The 21,664-nt window shown below is 45.4% G+C and overlaps 1 protein-coding gene across 2 annotated transcripts in view; it reads right to left on the bottom strand.

Annotated features, from left to right (window-relative positions):
* The window catches only part of tmem65 (transmembrane protein 65), a 72,764-nt gene extending 51,328 nt beyond the window's left edge, over positions 1 to 21,436 (bottom strand). For both annotated transcript variants that reach the window (XM_078397760.1, XM_078397761.1), the window contains exon 1: positions 20,886 to 21,436. In XM_078397760.1, coding sequence (XP_078253886.1) covers positions 20,886 to 21,177 — 292 coding nt within the window. In that variant the 5' untranslated portion in view covers positions 21,178 to 21,436. The remainder of the gene's footprint in view (positions 1 to 20,885) is intronic.
* Positions 21,437 to 21,664: the final 228 nt, after the last annotated feature.

Here is a 21,664-nt window from a genome sequence, read left to right as displayed (position 1 = left end):
ATAGGTGACGTTTTGCGGGATGCTGGAGTGGCTCGGCGGGTCGGCAGCGTCTCTGGAGAGCGTGGGTAGGTGATGTTTCACAGAGTACTGGAGTAGCTCTGTTGAGAGTTGAGACATTTCATCAGTCTGAAAAGCCTGAAATAAATTTCCAAGTCGTATTTGATACATACACATAATAAAAATACCTTGTTCTTCAGACTGTTGTTGTGACCTACTTGAAGGCATTTCATGTTCAGGAACTGCAGGAGAAAGTTTATATTCACACAGTATTCACACAGACACTGTAACAGCTTTGTAGCTGACATGGGTCTGATGTTTTTTGTCTCTGTCACGGTCGTTGTGGAGCTTCCAGAAGTTGACACGAAGGAATGAAGTTAGCGACTTGGTCCGTACGAAAGGTAAACAAGAGACAGTGTGTTACCAAACTGAAGCTTGGCTCAGTTTCTTAATTTTGAGGACCAATTTATGCCCCCCAAACTTTTTTTATTGACTTTAAAAAGTCGGAAAATATATCATAAACAGTCGTTGTGTTTTTGACACCACAATGGTTTTGATATATTAAATTTGAATACAAGAAAAAATAATTAAGTCACCCCAAAATCACTACTACCATAGGATACCTCGTTGGGGTTTGTGAAAAGCAGTGGTTTGGAGCCTCCGTGGTTTAACAGAGGTACCGACCCCAATAACATAAGTTGTGACAATGGACACCAAGCACAACGACCGTTACTGGATCTTTGCTAGGCGGAATACCAGGCATGTTTCTGTATTTTTCTCCTGGTATTGATGAAGATATTTCCCTAGGTCATTATCATGGTAAAAAGAATGAAAATTTGTCTGTCATGATAAATGTTTTTGACTTTCGGTCTTGAAGTTATCTAATTTATATCTGTTATTTATAAGGTTTCACATGATGGGCAGATTTTTGTTAAGAACAGTGTATTGGTGTAAAACCCTGAATAATAATCTTGTTCCTCGAAATCTTTCCAGTATTGTAAAAATACACATATATTATTTGTTAAGATGGTGCTTTTAGGGATGCAAATTTTAAGGGTATCACTGACTTGCATCAACGTAGCGCTTTTACCTTTGGAAACCATCCCTATAGTCATTATCAGTCCAGGTACAAGTTAAGGAATGAGGAATTAAACTAAGGTGCAGAATTTGGTCAAATGCTCTTCACTGAAGAAAATGGAAATGATAATTCCAATTGCAAACCAACAGACAATGCTAACACGAGGGAAATTCTTGCACATGACACGGATAGCTCCTTTGTGCTATCAATCTTCATTCATCTGATTTTTAATGGTTGCAGCTGTTCCTTGAGTAATTTTATTATTCAAGTCAATGAAATTCCTCAAGATTGTACAAGGATCAAAGCAATACCATTCCAATACTTATTATATTCAAACAACAATGGGAATGTGAGTTTAAAATTAGGCTTTAGTCTTTAATTAAAAATAAACTTATTGTATAATAAATATGTTAAATTACAAAAAGAGACAGGGCAGAAATTAATTATTGCAGCAGAATTTGATTTATTCTGCACTTTACTGGGCATCTCAAACATCTTGAAATATTTCACGCAATATCAAATATGGGTTGTTATGTAGGCAAGCTCGACATCTGTGTAGTGTGGAACTTCACACCAGTGATTAAAGACATGTAATTCTACTTTACTTTAATGCTTGATACCGAAGAAAACCCGTGACCTGCGTGGGCTTTCTCCGAGATCTTCGGTTTCCTCCCACACTCCAAAGACGTACAGGTATGTAGGTTAATTGACTGGGTAAATGTTTTTAAAAAATTGTCCCTAGAGTGTGTAGGATAGTGTTAATGTGCGGGGATCGCTGGGCGGCACGGACTCGGTGGGCCGAAGGGCCTGTTTACGCGCTGTATCTCTAAATCTAAATTCTAAAACCTAGACAATATACAGGGAACTCTCCGTATGTCTTTCATATCATATTGGGGGAATTTTAATATGTATTTGGTCCAATGATTTACGTGAAAGACAGGAACTCCGACAAAGCAACTATCCCATATTGTGTGGACTTGTCACTCGAGAGTAGAAAACACAAACAGCACTCCCCCTATCCTGCTGGCAGACTGCTGACAACTGAGGAAAGCTGATAAATGAAGGATGTACAAATACACCTGTGCCTAGATCTGGATTTTGGCAGCTGCTTCCTAGTAGTCTATCTATTTTATTAAAGTGTCCCAATTCATGTTGAATTTAAAAAAAACCATGAACACTATCTGACCAATAAAGCCATTTTTTCCATCACCAATCAAACCAAGTTAGACACAAGTAACTCAGTGGGTCACTCAACATCCCTGGAGAACATGTATAGGCGATGTTTCAGGTCAGGACCCAACTTCAGTCTGATCTGAAACCACACCTATCCATGTTCTCCAGAGATGCAGCCTGAACCACTGAGTTTCTCAAGCACTTTATGTCTTTCTTTGGTATAAACTATCATTTGCAGTTTCTTGTTATTACATAAATTAAATAAGTTAACAGCTTAACAAAGCTTATTTGGCCTAACAAATCCAGGCCAATCAAGATGTCCATCCACGCTAGTCCCATTTTTCCATGTTTGGCCCATATCCTGTAACCCCTTCCTTATCTATGTACCTCTCTAAATGTGTTTTAAATGTTGTTATTGTAGCTTCCTCAGCCACGTCCTCTGGTAGCTTATTCCATACACCCACCATCCTCTGGGCGATAAAGTTGCTCTTCTGGTAACCATTACATATTTCCCCTCTCGTCTTAAATCTAGTTCTTGAATCCATAGCCCTGAAGAAAAAGAGTGTATTCATTCTATGACTGTGCGCTTTCACTCTGTCTATGCCCCTCATATTAATATGTAATTCTGCTAATGAATTCAGACACCTGCAAGCATTTGAAATGAACAAATACCAAAATAAGATAGAAAAAAATGTGATGGAAAACTAATTGATTCCACCAAGTTGCCCAACAACCTTAATTTTTAGGGAAATCCCAATAATCTGGTGTCCACTTGTTCAGAAATCCTCATTGTTCAGTATCTGGCTCACTCATTTGTTTGGTACACTAGCCTGCATTCAGAGTGTGAGCCAGGGTTAGAGGTATGATCCAGAGGTCCAGGGTAGAGGAAGGGCCATGGTTGTGGTCTCGAACACAGGTGGGTTGTGGCCAGAGACAGTGTTTGGAGTGCTTTGATATTTCCTGCTCCCTTTAAACTCACCGGCTCACTAGAAAATTTGTTATACCGCTATGTAATAGAAAACTAATTAGAAACATAAAAACATAGAAAATAGGTGTTGGGGTAGGCCATTCAGCCCTTTGAGCCAGCACCACCATTCAATATGATCATGGCTGATCATCTAAAATCAATACCCTGTTCGGGCTTTTTCCCCATATCCCTTGATTCCCTTAGCCCTAAGAGCTAAATCCAACTCTTTCTTGAAATTGATCCCACATGATGAGCGTTTGACAGCACTGGGCTTCTACTCGCTGGAATTTAGAAGGTTAAGGGGGTGACCTCGTTGAAACTTACAGAGTAATGAAAGGTATAGATAGAGTGGATGTGGAAAGGATGTTTCCACTGGTGGGAGAGTCTGGGACCAGAGGTCATAGCCTCAGAATTAAAGGGCGCTCCTTTAGAAAGGGGATGAGGAGGAACCTCTTTAATCAGAGGGTTGTGAATCTGTGGAACTCATTGCCACAGAGGGTTGTGGAGGCCAAGGGGATGAGGAGGAACTTCTTTAATCAGAGGGTTGTGAATCTGTGGAACTCATTGCCACAAGGGGTTGTGGAGGCCAAGTCAATGGATTTTTAAGGGGGCGCTAGACAAATTCTTGATTAGAACAGGTGTCAAGGGTTATGGGGAAAAGGCAGGAAAATGGGATTAGGAGGCAGAGATCAGCCATGATTGAATGGCGTAGTAGACTCGATGGGCCAAATGGCCTAATTCTACTCCTATAATGTGAATGTATTAAAATAGTGAGATGTAAGCATTTTAGAGTATAAATTGGAGTTACAGACAGAATTACAGAAAATCTGCAAGTCTTGCACCAAAGGAAAAAGGCCACCAGATTACTGGGGTTTCTGCTGCAATGCAGAAACAATACCATCAATAAATCATCCTAAAATGTTTCACAGGAGAATGCGGCATTTCGACCATCAAATGGTTGAAGCCTGGCTAGGAACCAAAACATTACATTAAAAAAATTATTAAAACTGTAAAGGATGTCTAATCAAAGCATTGAAGCTTTTTGCAGCAAAATCCTGTTGCACCATATGGCCTCCCAAAATAGAGTTTTGCAGATTATTTCTTGCTGATACAACTTGATGTGATGGTTTTATGGCCTGATTCTTATTTGATCTGAAGTCTTGAATGGAAAGCTGTTAACTTATACCTGAAAGTTTAAATTACAATGATTATTTGTGCACTTTTGAACTTTGATTTACCATTCATTGTAATCAGGCGAAACAGGTGCAGTCTACCTTTATTGTTCTCCTTCATGCAACTGCTAATGCAATTGCCTGAATACGATAAGTTGATTTTCTATCAGCGAGTCCTATTTTAAATAATAAAAGTTATTTCACGTACTTCAATAACCCAAATGGATATGCAACACGAATATATTCAGTGGCATTTTGTATATTTATTAGTCACTGCATTTGTCAAGTGGACAGCTTAATAAAGCTATAAAATAAGTAAGCAACTAAAATGATAAAGCAAGAAGACAGATCGAAAGAATCTTAAGGCTGTCTCACTCAACGCAATATAGATAGATCAAACAGTAGAACAGAAAGCACAAGTCCCACAGAGTTGCGAAATTCATTTCCTAGGCCAGTGGTTGAGACAGATTAGATTGGACAGCTGAATAAAGGAAAGATAGGATAATACGATGCGGAAATCTAATCATATTTTATTCAAGATCGCTCATACATTTTCAGCTATACCCACTACTTCTAAAAAAAGTTTTAATTGACTTTTGACTCATTGTGAAATGACAAAACAATTTAAAATTATGCTAAAATCTAAGTATTTAAACAAAAACAACTAGAACTTGAAGACCTATCACCAGTTTTATACAGCCATCAGTGAACCTCAGATTGAGTCTTCATTATTAATGAACTGCCAACTGATAATCAGGAGCAGAAATGCAGCAGGACAAGTTGCCGCAATGCTTTTGATGGAGTGGGAGCGGAGTTAGAAACAAATATTTTTTGTATCCCTATTCAGATGCAGAAATCAACAAATTGGAGCCTCACTTTCAAGGGTGCAGGAGATAAATCAAAGGGCCCTTACTTGGCTAAATGCAGTGGTATTTTTAAAAACACATTCATAAAATAACGATGGACCGCATGGATTTTTATATTGTAGCCATTACTGTTATTTTCCTTGGAAAATAATGGATTTTTCTTTACTATTTAAAATTGGAGAGATCCAAAAATTGTCTACTCCACTAATAGCGCCAACATTGTTTTGTAGATAGGGCATTTTCAAAGCAGTTTTGATCGAGTTACAAATTCTTAATAAAGGCTACATCAAATAACAACCCTTTTAGTGAAGAACATTTTCTTTCCACTACATTCTCCATCAGTAATGATTGGGCACCATGCACCTATCCCATCAATCAGCACTGACCTCAAAAACACACTCATAGCTATTTTGCAGAATGGTTGAAAATCTCACTGTGATCAATATAAAATAACTGCATCACAGAATAATGACGGGGGAAATTGTGAAGATTTAAAATATGCACTTGTAGGGACACAGAAATTGGTCCAGACCATCGAACCCTCTGATTGGTAGATGAGGTGAGGTGAGGTGGTGCGCAGGTAAAGGGAACGAGGCAGTCTCGTTTAGTCCTCCAGCGGAGACAGTAAGATTTATGGTTGTCTGTCTTTTGATGCGTTGATTGTCATGGTTGTTAATGTTATAATAAACGGCTACTTCAACGTACTTCGCCTACGACTCGCCATAGTGGTGACCCCGACGTGATCACAGATCACCAAGATGTCCCATCAGGAGGCATCGACGCCAAACGCAGGCGGCGTTCATCTGCCCCCGTTCTGGGCCCACCAACCACGCCTGTGGTTCGCCCAAGCGGAGGCACAGTTCCACCTCCGGGGAATACAGGAGGACGCGACCCGGTTCTACCATCTACTGAGCGTCCTGCCGTCGGAAACGTCCGCACGGGTCGCACAGTACGTCACCGAGCCGCCAGAAGCCGATAAGTATGCGGGCCTCAAGTCGCTGCTGCTGAAAACCTTCGGGCGCAGCCAACAACAGCGGGCCAGCACACTCCTGCACTTACCCGAGCTCGGAGACCGACCGCCGTCGGTCCTCATGACGGAGATGATGACTCTAGCGGGAGAACACACCAAATGCCTCATGTTCGAGGAGGCATTCCGCGAAAAGATGCCAGAGGACGTCCGCGTAGTCCTAGCAGACGTTACTTTCGGGGACCCGATGGATTTCGCAGAAAAGGCGGACGCACTGGTCGCGGCAAAGGCGAGGCGCCCCGGGTCAGTAAATCGGGTTTCAACACAGGTGAGCGACCGACCGCGCGGCCAAGATGGCGCCCATCCGCCCGCCACTTTTCAAAAAGCCCGCCAAGCTGCTACGTCGACGGCGGCCATTTTGAAGCAGGCCCGCGACACAGAAACACACCAGCGCGGCCGGTGTTTCTTTCATAGAAGATGGGGAGCAGCAGCACGCAACTGTAGAAGCCCCTGCACATTCTCGGGAAATGCCTCGGCCGATCAAATGTAGAGGCAATCTCGATCGGCCAGAACCATCGCCTCTACCTGACGGAGCAACATACGGGCATCGTCAGCATTGTGCCCCCATCCTGCCAAGAAGCGCGATCAGGTAAGACCGGCCCCCCACTCATTGCGGTCAACGGCAGCCCTGTCCGTACCTACGGAACATGTCCCTGTCCTTTGGTTCCAGGACTTACAACTGGACTTTCATCATCGCAGATGTAGGCCAGGCAATCCTGGGCGCAGATTTCCTTTGGGCTTTCGCGTTAATCCCTGACGTCCGCGGGAAGACCCTGCAGCCGTCGTCCAGTAGCGTTGACCCCCCTCTCCTTCGGTTTCCGTGTCATCCACCCCGACCGTCCAGGCCGTCACTTCGACCTCCGACCCGTTTGCTGCGATACTCGCTGATTTCCCGGAGCTCCTAGTCCAGCGATTCAACACACCTTCTGCCAAGCACGGAGTCGTACACTTCATCCCCACGGAGGGACCGCCTGTTTTCGCCCGAGCCCGACGCCTACCCCCCGATAAGCTGGCAGTCGCTCGCGAAGAGTTCCTCACTTTGGAACGACTGGGGATCATACGCCCGTCAGACAGCCCGTGGGCCTCACCGTTACACATGGTCCCAAAAGCATCTGGGGGGTGGAGACCATGTGGCGATTACCGACGCCTGAACGCCATCACCACGGCTGACCGATACCCGATCCCGCATATTCAGGATTTTTCGGCCAGCCTAGAGGGTGCCACGGTTTTCTCAAAACTGGACTTAATCCGAGGGTATCACCAGATCCCGGTTCGCCCCGCAGACATTCCTAAGACCGCCACAATCACCCCGTTCGGGCTTTTCGAGTGGCTGCGGATGCCTTTCGGCCTCAAAAACGCCGCCCAAGCGTTCCAACGTCTCATGGATCATGTGGGTCTGGGTATGCCTTTTGTATTCATATATCTAGACGATATCCTCGTGGCAAGTCGGTCAGCTCACGAACACCGGTCCCACCTGCGCTCCATATTCCAAAGGTTGCAGGACCACGGACTGATCCTACACCCGTCCAAATGCCAATTCGGACTATCCTCAGTAGATTTCCTGGGCCATCGGATCACACAGGCCGGTGCCGTTCCCTTGCCCGAGAAGGTGGCTGCTATCCGCTCCTTCCCCCGCCCCGACACTATCAAAGGGTTACAAGAGTTTGTAGGGATGGTAAACTTTTACCACCGCTTCGTCCCGGCAGCAGCCCGGATCATGCGCCCCCTTTTCCAATGCCTCGCAGGTAACCCCACCGAGCTCGTGTGGTCCCCTGCTGCCGACGCGGCTTTCACAGCAGCCAAGCTGGCCCTCGCGAACGCCACCATGCTCGTCCACCCGCGCTCCTCGGCACCCACTGCCCTCACCGTCGATGCCTCCGGCGTGGCGGTGGGGGGCGTCTTAGAACAACAGGTTAACGGCCTCTGGCACCCTTTGGCATTTTTCAGCCGCCAGCTCACCCGCTTCGAGATAGCTTACAGTGCCTTTGATCGGGAACTCCTGGCCCTCTACCTAGCGATCCGTCATTTTCGCTATTTTTTAGAGGGCCGCTTTTTCGTGGCGTTCACCGACCACAAGCCACTGACGTTTGCTTTTTCAAAGGTTTCCGATCCGTGGTCGGCCCGCCAGCAGAGACACCTTACTTACGTTTCGGAATTTACTACCGACGTTCGGCACATCGCGGGAAAACTAAACGCCGTGGCGGATGCCCTGTCCAGACCGGCGGTTTCCCCGGTTGCCGAGGTAAGTTCCGGGGTGGATTTCCAGGAGCTCGCGGAGGCTCAGCGCCTGGAAGACACCCCCTCCCTGTACCCCCACACCACCTCGGGGTTGCGGTTGGCACAGGTAGCCTGCGGTCCCACGCGTACCAAACTCTGGTGCGACGCTTCCCTACCGCACACCCGACCTGTAGTACCCACTTCCATGCGGCGCCAGGTTTTTGACACTATCCACGGCCTAGCACATCCGTCCATACGGGCCACTTCGGCTCTGATTGCGGCTCGATTTGTCTGGCACGGCCTGCGGAAGCAGGTGGCCGCCTGGGCCCGCTCCTGCATTCCGTGCCAAACCTCCAAGGTCCACCGGCACACTCGGCCCCCCGTCCAGCAGTTCACGGTCCCAGCAGCCCGATTCCTCCACATCCATGTGGATCTCGTCAGCCCGTTACCCCACTCTAGGGGCTACACCCACCTCCTCACGGTAGTCGAACGATTCACCCGGTGGCCAGAGGCGCTCCCGTTGTCCGACATCTCAGCAGCCTCCTGCGCGCGGGCTCTGGCGCTAAATTGGATTGCCCGTTTCAGCGTCCCGGACGTCATCACTACCGACCGGGGCGCCCAATTCACCTCATCCCTGTGGGTGGCCCTGACTCAGCTGTGCGGGTCGCGATTACAACAAACCACCGCCTATCACCCCCAGGCCAATGGGATGGTGGAACGGTTCCACTGACAGCTTAAAGCCTCACTCACTGCCCGCCTGTCCGGCCCCGACTGGGCCGACCAGCTCCCATGGGTCCTTCTAGGTATCCGCACGGCTCCTAAACACGATCTCGGAGCTTCCTCGGCAGACCTGGTCTATGGCTCGCCCCTACGAGTACCAGGCGACGTTCTCCCCCAATGTTCCACCCCCCCTTTCTCCACGCCAGCACTCTTAGCAGCACTCCGAGCGCGGGTGGGGTCCCTGGCCCCGGTCCCTACTTCTCGTCACGGGGATCCCCCTTCACACGTCCCGCCGGCTTTGGCCGACTGCGAGTTCGTTTTCAGGCGCATCGATGCCCACCGCCCACCTTTTCGGCCAGTTTACCAGGGTCCGCTCAGGGTAGTGAAGAGAGGCACAGTCACCTTCACGTTAGAAGTGGGTACACGACAAGAGGTCGTCTCAGTGTCCCGCCTCAAGCCCGCCTACCTGGACCCAGACCAGCCAGTCACAGCGGCTCAACCTCCTCGCCGGGGCCGCCCTCCGGCCACGACTCCCGTACAACAGTTTCCCCCCTCGCTGCCCCCGTTCGGGACCCCGCTTCCCCCGGTCTCCTTGCCACCGCCGCCTCCGGATCCGGCAATTTCCCCTCCTCCCGCGGTGCCGTTTTCCCCGCCCCCACCCCTGGCAGGGCCCCCCTCTCCTCTCCACACCCGCTCCGGTCGGGTGGTCCGGGCACCTGCCCGGTACCGCACCGAGGGTTCTGGGGGGGGGGGGTCATGTAGGGACACAGAGATTGGTCCAGACCATCGAACCCTCTGATTGGTAGATGAGGTGAGGTGGTGCGCAGGTAAAGGGAATGAGGCAGTCTCGTTTAGTCCTCCAGCGGAGACAGTAAGATTTATGGTTGTCTGTCGTTTGATGCGTTGATTGTCACGGTTGTTAATGTTATAATAAACGGCTACTTCAACGTACTTCGCCTACGACTCGCCATACACTGTCTGATAAAAGTGACATCCATGCCGAACATTAATTTTACTTGAAGGTAGACACAAAATGCTGGAGTAACTCAGGCAGCATCTCTGGAGAGAAGGAATGGGTGACGTTTCGGGTCGAGACCCTTCATATTTTTTGCAAACATCTATGTAACAGTTAGTTATTGCAACGCAAACAGGATTGAAGTGGTCAAAGATTGAGTGATTAAAGAGCACAAAGAAGATTAACTTTCCGAAAATTAATACAACTCTTGGCATATACCAGGGAATTAAAGACCGCAATTTTGATCAGTGCATACCTTTTCCTGGAATATATATTCATTAAACACTGCATATGATGACTACATACATGAACATAGCTCATACCTCTGCTGCCTATTCAACTACATAACCTGACTCGAGAGTCAATTCAATAATTAAAGAATGCCATAAAATCCAATGGTTTACTACATAACTTTACTTGGTCAAACCCTCTCTTAAAATTACAGCCAGTTTTTCAGAGGCAGAAGGAAATAAGTCTTTTTTAATGTTTATTGTAAGTTTCAATCCATATATTTGTTACTTTCCACTCCAGGTCTCCAAAGCCATTGCATCATTTAATCCATTGTCAAAGGAGACATGTTGAAAATGAAGCGACTCCCTGACTGATTTCTTAAACATGACCTGCTTGAGTAATGGTGGAAAGCTAAAGGTTCACACAAGATAGGAAAGGTGATGGGATTTAAATGCTCTACTTGAGTCCGATTATTTATGGCAATTCAGGTTCAGATATATTCTAATAAAACTTATAGGAACTTGAAAGATAGCTGGACTTTGACAGAATAGGTATTGGCACAGGACCACCAGCAGACTAAAGGGCCTGTCCTACTTTAGGCGATTTTTTGGGCGACTGCCGACGACTGTTAAAGTCGTAGCAGATCGCCGAAATTGTCTTTTACCCGACGACAATGACCACGACAATGCTGAGTCAGGTCGAGATTACACCGTCTTCGGAAACATCGCAAAATTCCCACGCTGTCAATGCTTCCCCAGTGTCCTAATTTTCGCTGAAATCACTGACAAGTCGGTAAGTACTTGAGAGTTTTGAACTATAACATCTTGTATGGGTTACTTAAAAACCAAGCTTCACAGTAACATGGCATAAACTGGATTGACTTATAGTTTACTAATGGCAGTATTAAGAAATTTAATTTTAAAAGTGGTTAAATGGATTTTTGTGAAAAGTGTGTGGGCATTCTTTGAAAATGTACGGGAGATGCATATCTGGTTTCTGGGTTGCATATCTGGGTTGGGAGCCTACTTTAAATGTGATCGCTGATGGCCATAAACATCGCAAAAATTCCCATGCTTACCTGACCGTCAAACTGTCGCCTCCAATCTACCTGTCAAATGTCCCGACGGTAAATAAATTGGTTAAACACTAGTATTTTATGGTATCTAAAAATGACTTTAGTTATTTTAATATTATGTGCTTCTAAATGCATCTAAGAGAAACTAGCAAACCTGGGGACAGCATGCGACAGCGTCCGCAATAAGCAACGATACCTGGTGACAAGCCAGCTGTCGCCGAGAAATTTCACTCCGGAGCAACGGTAGAGTTGCTGCTTTACAGCGAATGCAGCGCCGGAGACTCAGGTTCGATCCTGACTACGGGTGCTGTACTGTAAGGAGTTTGTACGTTCTCCCCGTGACCTGCATGGGTTTTCTCCGAGATCTTCGGTTTCCTCCCACACTCCAAAGACGTACAGGTATGTAGGTTAATTGACTGGGTAAATGTAAAAATTGTCCCTAGTGTGTGTAGGATAGTGTTAATGTGCGGGGATCGCTGGGCGGCACGGACTTGGTGGGCCGAAAAGGCCTGTTTCCGCGCTGTATCTGAAATATGAAAATAATAAATATAAAATATGATTTCTCAGCGACGCGCTGAAATCCACTACAATTCTTGGAAACATAGAAAATAGGTGCAGGAGTAGGCCATTCGGCCCTTCGAGCCTGCACCGCCATTCAATATGATCATGGCTGATCATCCAGCTCAGTAGCCTGTACCTGCCTTCTCTCCATACCCCCTGATCCCTTTAGCAAAAAGGGCCACATCTAACTCCCTCTTAAATATAGCCAATGAACTGGCCTCAACTACCTTCTGTGGCAGAGAATTCCACAGACTCACCACTCTCTGTGTGAAGAAATGTTTTCTCATCTCGGTCCTAAAAGACTTCCCCCTTATCCTTAAGCTGTGACCCCTGGTTCTGGTTCTGAGGAAGACTCCTCACGATCATGCCCGCGACACCCCGGCGAACTGTCGGCGACAGCCTAGTCGCCGGCAGTCGCCTTAAAATCGCCTAAGTGGGACAGGCCCTTAACTTCAGACATGTGCTCAGTTTGAGCACTGCTACCAATGCCAAGTCAAGAAAACCACAGATGCGAAAAATGGTTTCATTGCAGTGAAACATGTATATTCATTTGGTCGTGCATGTCCATCTTCAATGCATTTGTATATAACACACTGTATAATCTGCTATTTATCATAAAACACCATTTATATCCTATTTTAATTTATTTTTCAACTTTATCTTCAGATCCTTTAATATTGTACATTTGTATATGGAGGGCTCTAGAACAGCACATTACAATAATTCAAAATATTTGCCAATCAATTATATTAGAAATAAACTGGATACTAACAAATTAGCTCAGTTTATTGCTACAATGGAAAAAACGTACAGAAATCATAGCACACTACATTCTAATATGCAAATCATCTTTTATGTTTGACCTTATCCAATCTCAACACTACAATGTAGCCACTGGAAATTGGCACATTCAAAAATAGTTGCAGAACACAATTAGGTTCAAAGATCAACTGTTAAGCAATTAAGCAATTTCAAAAGCCAATTTCAATTCATAATTCAAGAGAATGACTTGCAGTGCTACGGGGAGAAGACTGGAGGCAAGGGAATATATTGGACCACTTTTTGCAAAGATAGGCCAATAATCTCCTCCTACTTAAAAAGTACTAAGAACAAACACCAATCAATACCTGCCTGGGGAGTGAGCATGTTAAATAATGAACATATTCAGCAGCCCAGCAGCATCAGTGGGGAAAGTAGTACAGTTAACAATAAACTTTCTTCCGTTGCCTAACCTGCTGAATTTTTGTAGCATTTTGTGCTTTATTTTAGAATCCATTATTTTAGATCAGATAAAACACCAACTGATTAAAAAAATGATTGAGAAATACAGAATTTGGTAGAGTTTATGTACAGGAAATATATTTGAGCAAATGGTTGTAATGGCTAGGAATAAAACCATATAATTACACCTTGATGCCGACAAGTAACTAAGGAGTTTTTTAAAAATAGGACAGAGCACATGCTGATGCAATGTCTTACCTCCCCGGGGTATTTGTGCAGTTATTACGACTTGCAGCAATCTGTCCACCTCAAAGATTAACTCAGAACATTCTTGATGAATGTAAGAGGGGAGGTTTTAAGTGCACTGAGAATATTTAGGAATAATATGTACCAAGAGACCACCCATTGTGAGTATATTTTTTGTGCTCTTACCAAAGCCTTCACTGAAGCCCAAGGATCAATAAAACATTTCATTGTTATTCCTTGTCCTCCAAAGCAGTGATTTACTATCTTAAAATGCATGAACAGGTCTTCAAATTTAATCAATGCTCAAAGACTTGTATTTTTATCTTGATATTGGGAACAATTGCAAAACAACCCAGAATTTGTTAAGTGAAATCCTCTCACCCACAAACACCTCTAAATCCTAGTCTAAATTACACTTGAACCTGCATCATGTAATGCTTGTACAGGCAACCCCTGGGTTACACAAGGGTTTTGTTCCTGAGAAATGTTCATAACACAATTTCTCCAGAAATACCTGTTTTCTATAGTAATCTATATCATAACCACTCTGCATACACATACCATAATTCTTTCACTTCATTGAATAATCACTCAAACCCTCCCCACAATTAATCTAATGGAACATATACAGTTTCCAGTCATTGATAAATACTAAGAAACATTTTATTATTACTTGATCGAACAATGCTTTAAATATCAACGTGAGAATCTGTGCAAGGCCAGGTTTCTGCAAGTCAGCTCATTTGTGACCCTGGGGAGCCCTCTATTCATCCATTACTTGTGTGCCTGGCATTCTGTTCAATGTCAACCCATTCCAAAATAACCAACAGCAACACAATTCACCTCTGCAGTTCACTAAGGTTCCACCCTTGGCCATATTCTACACCGCAGCTTCATGGGATCAGCACTTGCAGGCATGCCCAGAAAGAAACCTCAATCCCCATCACTGTTAACTCGGCCACCATGCTGGCAAATGACTAAAGCTGTGAATGTATTTTAGCTTTCTGCAGTTTAAACGAGACTCATTTACATCTTTTCCTAATTACTCCACCGACAATTTTCTTCCTGGTACAAAACAGATTCTGGTGTATGTTCATCTGAAGCTCATTCTAATCTCCTTAAACTATTTCCCCATATTATGCAACCAACCGAGGTCCTCCTTTTATTTATTGTCATGTGTGTTCACAATAATGGTACCTTTAGAATATCTTCCCCTGTGAAGACTGATACAAATCAGAGCAAATCCATCCTTCCCCGATTTTTATTTGTCACTAAAGGTCTATGAAGTACTTTGTGAGGTTGGTTATGGTGGATAACAACTCCCACCTCAACAAGAACCTCGACCCACTGCAGTTTGCCAACCGTCACAAGAGGTCAACGGAGGATGCGATCTCACTGGCTCTCCACTCCACACTGGACCACTTGGACAATAAAAACATTTACGTCAGGCTGTTGTTTATAGACTACAGCTCGGCGATCAATCCCATCATCCCCCTCCAGGCTGGTTACCAAGCTCACGGAACTGGGTCTCTGCGCATCCCTCTGCAATTGGATCCACGACTTCCTCATCCACAGGCCACAGTCTGTTCAAATTGGCAGAAAATTTTCTTCCTCATTAACAATCAGTACAGGAGCACCTCAAGGCTGCGTGCTCAGCCCCCTGCTCTACCCACTCTATACTCATGACTGTGTAGCCGGACATAGTGCGAACGTCAAGTTCGCCGACGACACCACCGTTGTTAGACGAATTACAGATGGTGATGAGTCAGAGTATAGAAGTGAGATCGGCCGATTGCCCAAATGGTGCCAGCACAACAATCTGGCTCTCTATATCAATAAAACCAATGAACTGATTGTGGACTTTTAAGAAGAAGGGTGAGGACCCACAATCCTGTTTATATTAACGGGACAATGATGGAGAGAGTCAAAAACTTCAAATTCCTGGGCGTGAATATTTCCGAAGATCTTTCCTGGACCCAGCGCACTGATGCAATTATTAATAAAGCACATCAACGCCTCTACTTCCTGATAGGATTAAGGAGATTCGGTATGTCAAAGAGGATTCTCTTGAACTTCTACAGGTGTACAGTAGAGAGGATATTGACTGGTTACATCAGAGCCTGGTTCGGCAACTTGAACGTCCAGGAACGGAAAAGACTGCAAAAAGTTGTGAACACTGCCCAGTCCATCACCGGCTCTGACCTCCCCACCATCGAATGGACTTATGGGAGTCGCTGCCTCATCCTGGCCACACACTCATTTCACCACTGCCATCGGGAAGAAGGTACAGGAGCCTGAAAACTGTAACGTCCAGGTTCAGGAACAGCTTCTTCCTACAGCCATCAGGCTATTAAACACTACAACCTCAAATAAGCTCTGAACTACAATGGACTATTATTATTATTATTGCACTACTATTGTTTGTTTTTTTGAGTATGTGTGTGTACTTGTGAGTAGGTGTATACACAGAACTTTTTTTTTCTCTCTCGTTTATCATATTGTTTACAGTGTACTATGTTTACATATTCTGTTGTGCTGCAGCAAGTAAGAATTTAATTGTTCTATCTGGGACATATGACAATAAAACATTCTTGACTCTACGCATAATGCCAGAATGCAGAAATTATGGATAACATGTTTCCAGCCTCTCACACAATAGGCCAAATTATTCAATCCGCCAACCATGTGTTTCGAGATGTCACCGGCATTCCTACTTCCAGGGCCGCAATCTCTATCTTAGCATTTGATGGAGTTGCCAGTCTCCATCTTGGGAATCCTGCCTCCTCCCAATAATCCCCGTGGTTTGCAATCCATCTCTCTGACCCAGATCCATCTGATCCTGTAGCAGATCTCACCTCAATTCAGTCTTGTCGCTAAATATTGGAGCACTATTTTTGCACCAATATTCCACTTTGAGGGGGGAAAAAAGAGGCTGGCTATTAATTTAAAAATACTCCACTGGCATGACTTGAATAATTTAATTACATCGCCAAGGATTTTCTATACACTTTGAGAGCTGTGTTGTAAATGATATCACCATCAAAATGTCAAATTGAAGACGACACCAATCTGATATTAAAAGCAAAACAGACAACCACTGTATCCCTCAACCCAGCACAGAATCACGAGTCTCAATAAGTGTCACATCTTGAATTTGACAAAGCATTCTCAATTGTAAAATATCATGCAAGAAACCGAACAACTCAAGAGAATTCATGGAGAAAGAGACTCATGATACAAGTGTTTATTCACAAAATGCTGGAGTAACTCAGCGGGTCAAGCAGCATCTCAGGAGAGAAGGAATGGGTGACGTTTCGGGTCGAGACCCTTCTCAGGAAGGATGTAGAGGCTGTGTTCTATGTTCTAAATGCTTAACATTTTATTTACTATGACAGAACATATCTGCATCAACTTTATTCCTCGTCGAATTGACTTTGCTTTCTTACCTATTTACCCGACTTTGCTTTGCAACTCTACCTCTACACCACCGTGCCTAGTCCCTCTACCTTGCTCTTTTAAGTTGAAGTTGTGTGGAACTGAATAATCATCTCTGACTGATTTTATGTTGCAAGAAAGATGATTAATAAAGCAATAAAGCAGATATCAGAGGCTAGGCGATGGCTCCAAGAAACATTTGCAGTGACGTCCCTGGACTGGCTCCACTAACAGCAAAAACCATTCCCATTCCAACCTTTCTGCCTGAGCCTCCTCTACTGCCAGAGTGAGACATGCAAACTGCAGGAACAGCACCTCATATTATGCTTGGGTAGCTTACAACGCAACAGTATGAACACTGCATTATCTAATTTTATATGACACCCCCCCCCCGTGCACAACTATTTCACCCACTATCCCACCACCCTGTTCTCTTCCACCTACTTCCTTTCCTCTGGCTTTACATTTCACTCCTCTTATCTATCACCCTTGTCTTCTTTTCATCTCCAATCTTTGTCCACCCATCTGCCAATCAAACCCCACACCTATATCCACCAGACTTGCCAGGCTATGACCCACTCCCAAGTTATTTCCAGTTTTTTTCCCCCTACTACAATCAGTCTGACGAAGGGTCCCGACCCAAAATGTCACCTGTCGTTGCCTTCCACAGAAGCTGCCCGAGCTGCCTGAGTTACTCCAGCCCTATGTGTTTTAACCATCCTCCTTTATAGGATGCTTGACTTCTTGACGTAATTCTCAGTCATATATTACCCTTGCTGCTAATGACAGGTGCTCACATCAGACCTGTGGGATGAAGCTTAAGGGACCCTGTTCACAACGTGCTCTGAAACCAAGTAGTCTGGCAAAACCCAGAATGGGTGTGGACAAGCAGTTAATCCGTGAACAAGTGTGCTAGATAGCACTGTTGAAGATACCACAACCTACCAATTAAAATGGAAGGAATCGCAGATGCTGATTTGCAAATAAAAATACGAAGTGCTGGAGTAACACAGTGGATCAAGCAGCATCTCTGAAGGACATGGACAGGTGCCGTTTTAGGTTGGGACCCTTCTTCAGACTGATCGAGTAGAGGGAGGAAGCTGGAAAGGGGAGGTGGGTGCTGGTCAAAGCCAGGCAAGTGATAGATGCATACAGGCAAAACAGAGGGGGTGATTGTAACTTAAGCTATCCAACTGCCAAAGGCTAGATGAGAAAAGGACGAAAAGAGAAGTGAAATGTAGGGAAGGATATGGGTGAGGAGGAGGGAAGTGAGGAAAGAGGGGAGATAAAAGGGTAAAGGGGAAATTGGGGATGGGAGAAGAGTGTAGGAAGGAGGGGAAATGTGCAGTGTGACTAGGGAGGAGACACAAGGAACTTTGGATGCTGGTTTACAAAAAAAACAAAGTGCTAGAGTAACTCAGCACTTAAAGCGGACAGTGGGTGTACCGCTGGGATACCCTATGGGAGGTTGAAACCAACTGATAATCTCGCTCTGATATGCAGCGTCAGTAAATCTACACTGGTTCCCTGCAGTTTCAGCTTCCTCCGAGCAAAAACTTGTAAAATCGACCAAAAAAAGCCGATTAAGTAATCAATGTCCCAATAGTGGGTAGAAATCGGGAATATAAAGACAGACTGCTGGAGATACTCGACAGTCAGACGGCGTCTCGAGAGGGAAACTCGCTGGTTGAAGGTGATGACGATTCACTCTCAAGGTGCTGAGCGTCTCCAGCATTTTCTCTGACAAATGTTTTCTGCCTCCTTCACCCGGCGCCAGTCTTCGCCCTCCAGACTCAGTAAACCGAGAGGCGGGTCGAAGATGATAGTGCATGGATAAGATAATCTGCCCGTCAACGAGTGCCACTGTTTTTTTGCATAACATGATTACACTCGATAAATGAAACCAGGGTGAGACTGATTCCGTCATCCTTGCCACATTTTTACCCTTTTCTAATCATTCTTTGTCTGTACTTCATCGACCAGTCCCACTGACCTTAGCCCAAGGATTGGGCAACTCAGTGCAAACTAACATCATTACTGATAGCAATGGTCCATTTCCCCATTCATATTCTGATAAACATTGGTCAGCGTCCGGCTTGCCAGTTCCCTGAATTCTATCACTCTAACGTTACTTCAACGATGATCCGAGCAGCTTAACTCAAATTCTTGCCAATTATATTTACAAGGCTGAATCTATAATCTTATCAAAAATAAGATCTTAATCTTCCTAAAGTGCTCTAAAACCAGCTCCAGATTTAAATATTGTAAAACATTGTTACATGAACACAGTCTGTGATGGAAATACATTTCTGTCACAGACTATGAACGAACAAACTGGGAAGAAGAAAACAGATCCTTCGGGAAATAAGAGACTTAGAAGTAAATTGGTGGAAATAAACAGCTGCCGGATTTGGCAACTTTCGAAGAGCAAATCTTAACAGCTCTGGCAGCGTTGTCTGAAGAAGGGTCGCGACCCGAATCGTCACCCATTCCTTCTCTTCAGAGATGCTACCTGGTCTGCTGAGTTACTCCAGCATTTCGTGACTTAGCCTCGTTACACTCCCGTGTGTTAGAGATTCCCTCTGAAAATCGCCCACCTCCAAATCAGTGCGTCTAAATCCAAAACCTCGAATTAAGTTTTGTAGGGGTAATTTCTAAATGGATAATGAAGCCAGGGAAACGGTAGTCACAGTTTACATTTTTTTGGTTTGCAATCCACATATTTTAGTCCTCGTTGACATTCAACCTTAAAGCAAATGTAATCGCCGATCATGTTCCCATGGTATCACAAAATGTTGGAGTCACTCAGCAGGTCAGGCAGCATCTCTGGAGAGAAGGAATGAGAAGAAATATTCCCCTAATGTATTTCCCCATTCCTTCTCTCCAGAGATGCTGACTGACCTGCTGAGTGATTCCAACATTTCGTGATACCTTCGATTTGTACCAGCATCTGCAGTTATTTTCCCGCACAACTATGATCTTGTTCCTAGACACTTTCACGCGGAAAGACGAACAAATATTGTTTTCAGAATTCCCGGGACAAAGCATAAATTTCAATTACAGTTCTTTGGTGGAAAGATCATTTGTAGGGTAGTTATCCGCTATTTCACATTCTCTTCCACTGCAGTGTCTATTCATACAGTGGCCAGCACAGAAACGAGCCATTCGACCAACCGCGACCTTGCCGACGTTATTGCCCATTTTACGAATCCATTTGCATTAGGTCCGTATCCTTCTATGCCTTAAGGAAAAAAACTGCAGATGCTGGTTTAAATCGAAAGTAGACACAAAATGTTGGAGTAACTCAGCGGGTCAGGCAGCATCTCGGGAGAGAAGGAATGGGTGACGTTTCGGGTCGAGACCCTTCTTCAGACTGATGTCTGACGGGACTCTATGCCTTGATAGTTGAAGTACTTCTCTAAATGTCTCTGACATACAGTGATTGCCTTCACCACCTCGTCTGGCTGTGAGTTCCACATATTAACCAAACACTGTTCCAAAAATCTATCAAATCCCCTTTAAAATTTATTGTTCTCACATTAACCTATACCCACCTATTTTTGACCTCCTACCACAGGTAAACGAACACAAATATTCCCCCAAGTACTGACTTCTTCGCGCTTGGGCTAGTGTCCATTTACTCTTCTCGGTCTGCATCTACATTGTGTCCGAACTGCCCCAGCCTCGTCCTAGCCACGTGTGCAAGTTACCAACTAGTACACTACCCAAACACAACCTCCCCGTCTCCATCGTTACCTACCCCTCACCGATTTACCCACCGATTTACCGAGTTTTGTAACGATCCATTTACAAGAGCTATCCGTGTACTACCGCTCGCCCTTCCATCTCTAGCCACGTCCTCCCCGTCACATCTGCCCTCTCACCTTGTTCCGCAGCCACGGACTCGAATTTCTGGAGCTCCTCAAGCACACGTTTCCTCTCCTTGGAATGCAGGCTGTACACAAAGTCGCGGGCTCCTTGCGCCGTGTGCAGCGGCTCCAGTGGTTCCTGAGACGAGTGAGTGCCATATCCCCGTCGGTCAGGAGCCGGCTCCGCGGTGCTCGGGCGAGCGAGCAGTGAAACACGAGGGAGGAATCCACTCCTTTCAGTTTTACTCCCAAAGCCGACGCTGCACAAGAGAGTCTGGGACGGGCGCAGAACTCTCCTCAGCAGCATAGCGAAGGCTGAAAGAAAGCGATTGCGAAAATAAAAGCTCGAAGACTTGCTTATTGTCCGGTGGTGGAAGCAAGGGAGAAAGGCGGCAGTGGGAAGGAGGGAGGGAGGGAGTCCTTGCACTCGGTCAAGTGCCAGCTCCGCCCAAATGTAACATTGTCGGGGCCGGACAGCGCCGCGTTCCAATTCTAAATTCGAATCCAATGTCTGAACATTCCAAGTCAGCTGACACGCGAGCCCGGGGTAACTCCCCAGCGGCTGCAGCTGACAGCTGCCGGAGAGCAGCAGCGCGCATGCTTCGGATTAAGTCCCGCCCCCCACGCACAGTCCCGCGCGAAGCACTGTGGTTGTTGTATTTCTTCCTGTCGAATTTCAAGGCAATTCGAGGGCCTGGGAACTATCACTCCCGGCATCCTTTGCCCGGCCACTCAAACACTGCGGCCAAACATGCAAACTGGTGGAAAGTGTGTGTCAGACATCAGCCTGTTCC

This window comes from Rhinoraja longicauda, chromosome 4 (genome assembly GCF_053455715.1).
Source record: "Rhinoraja longicauda isolate Sanriku21f chromosome 4, sRhiLon1.1, whole genome shotgun sequence".
In the NCBI taxonomy this organism is placed as follows: domain Eukaryota; kingdom Metazoa; phylum Chordata; class Chondrichthyes; order Rajiformes; family Arhynchobatidae; genus Rhinoraja; species Rhinoraja longicauda.
Note: the sequence above shows the minus strand (reverse complement) of the source record. Positions and strands in the feature narration are given on the sequence as shown.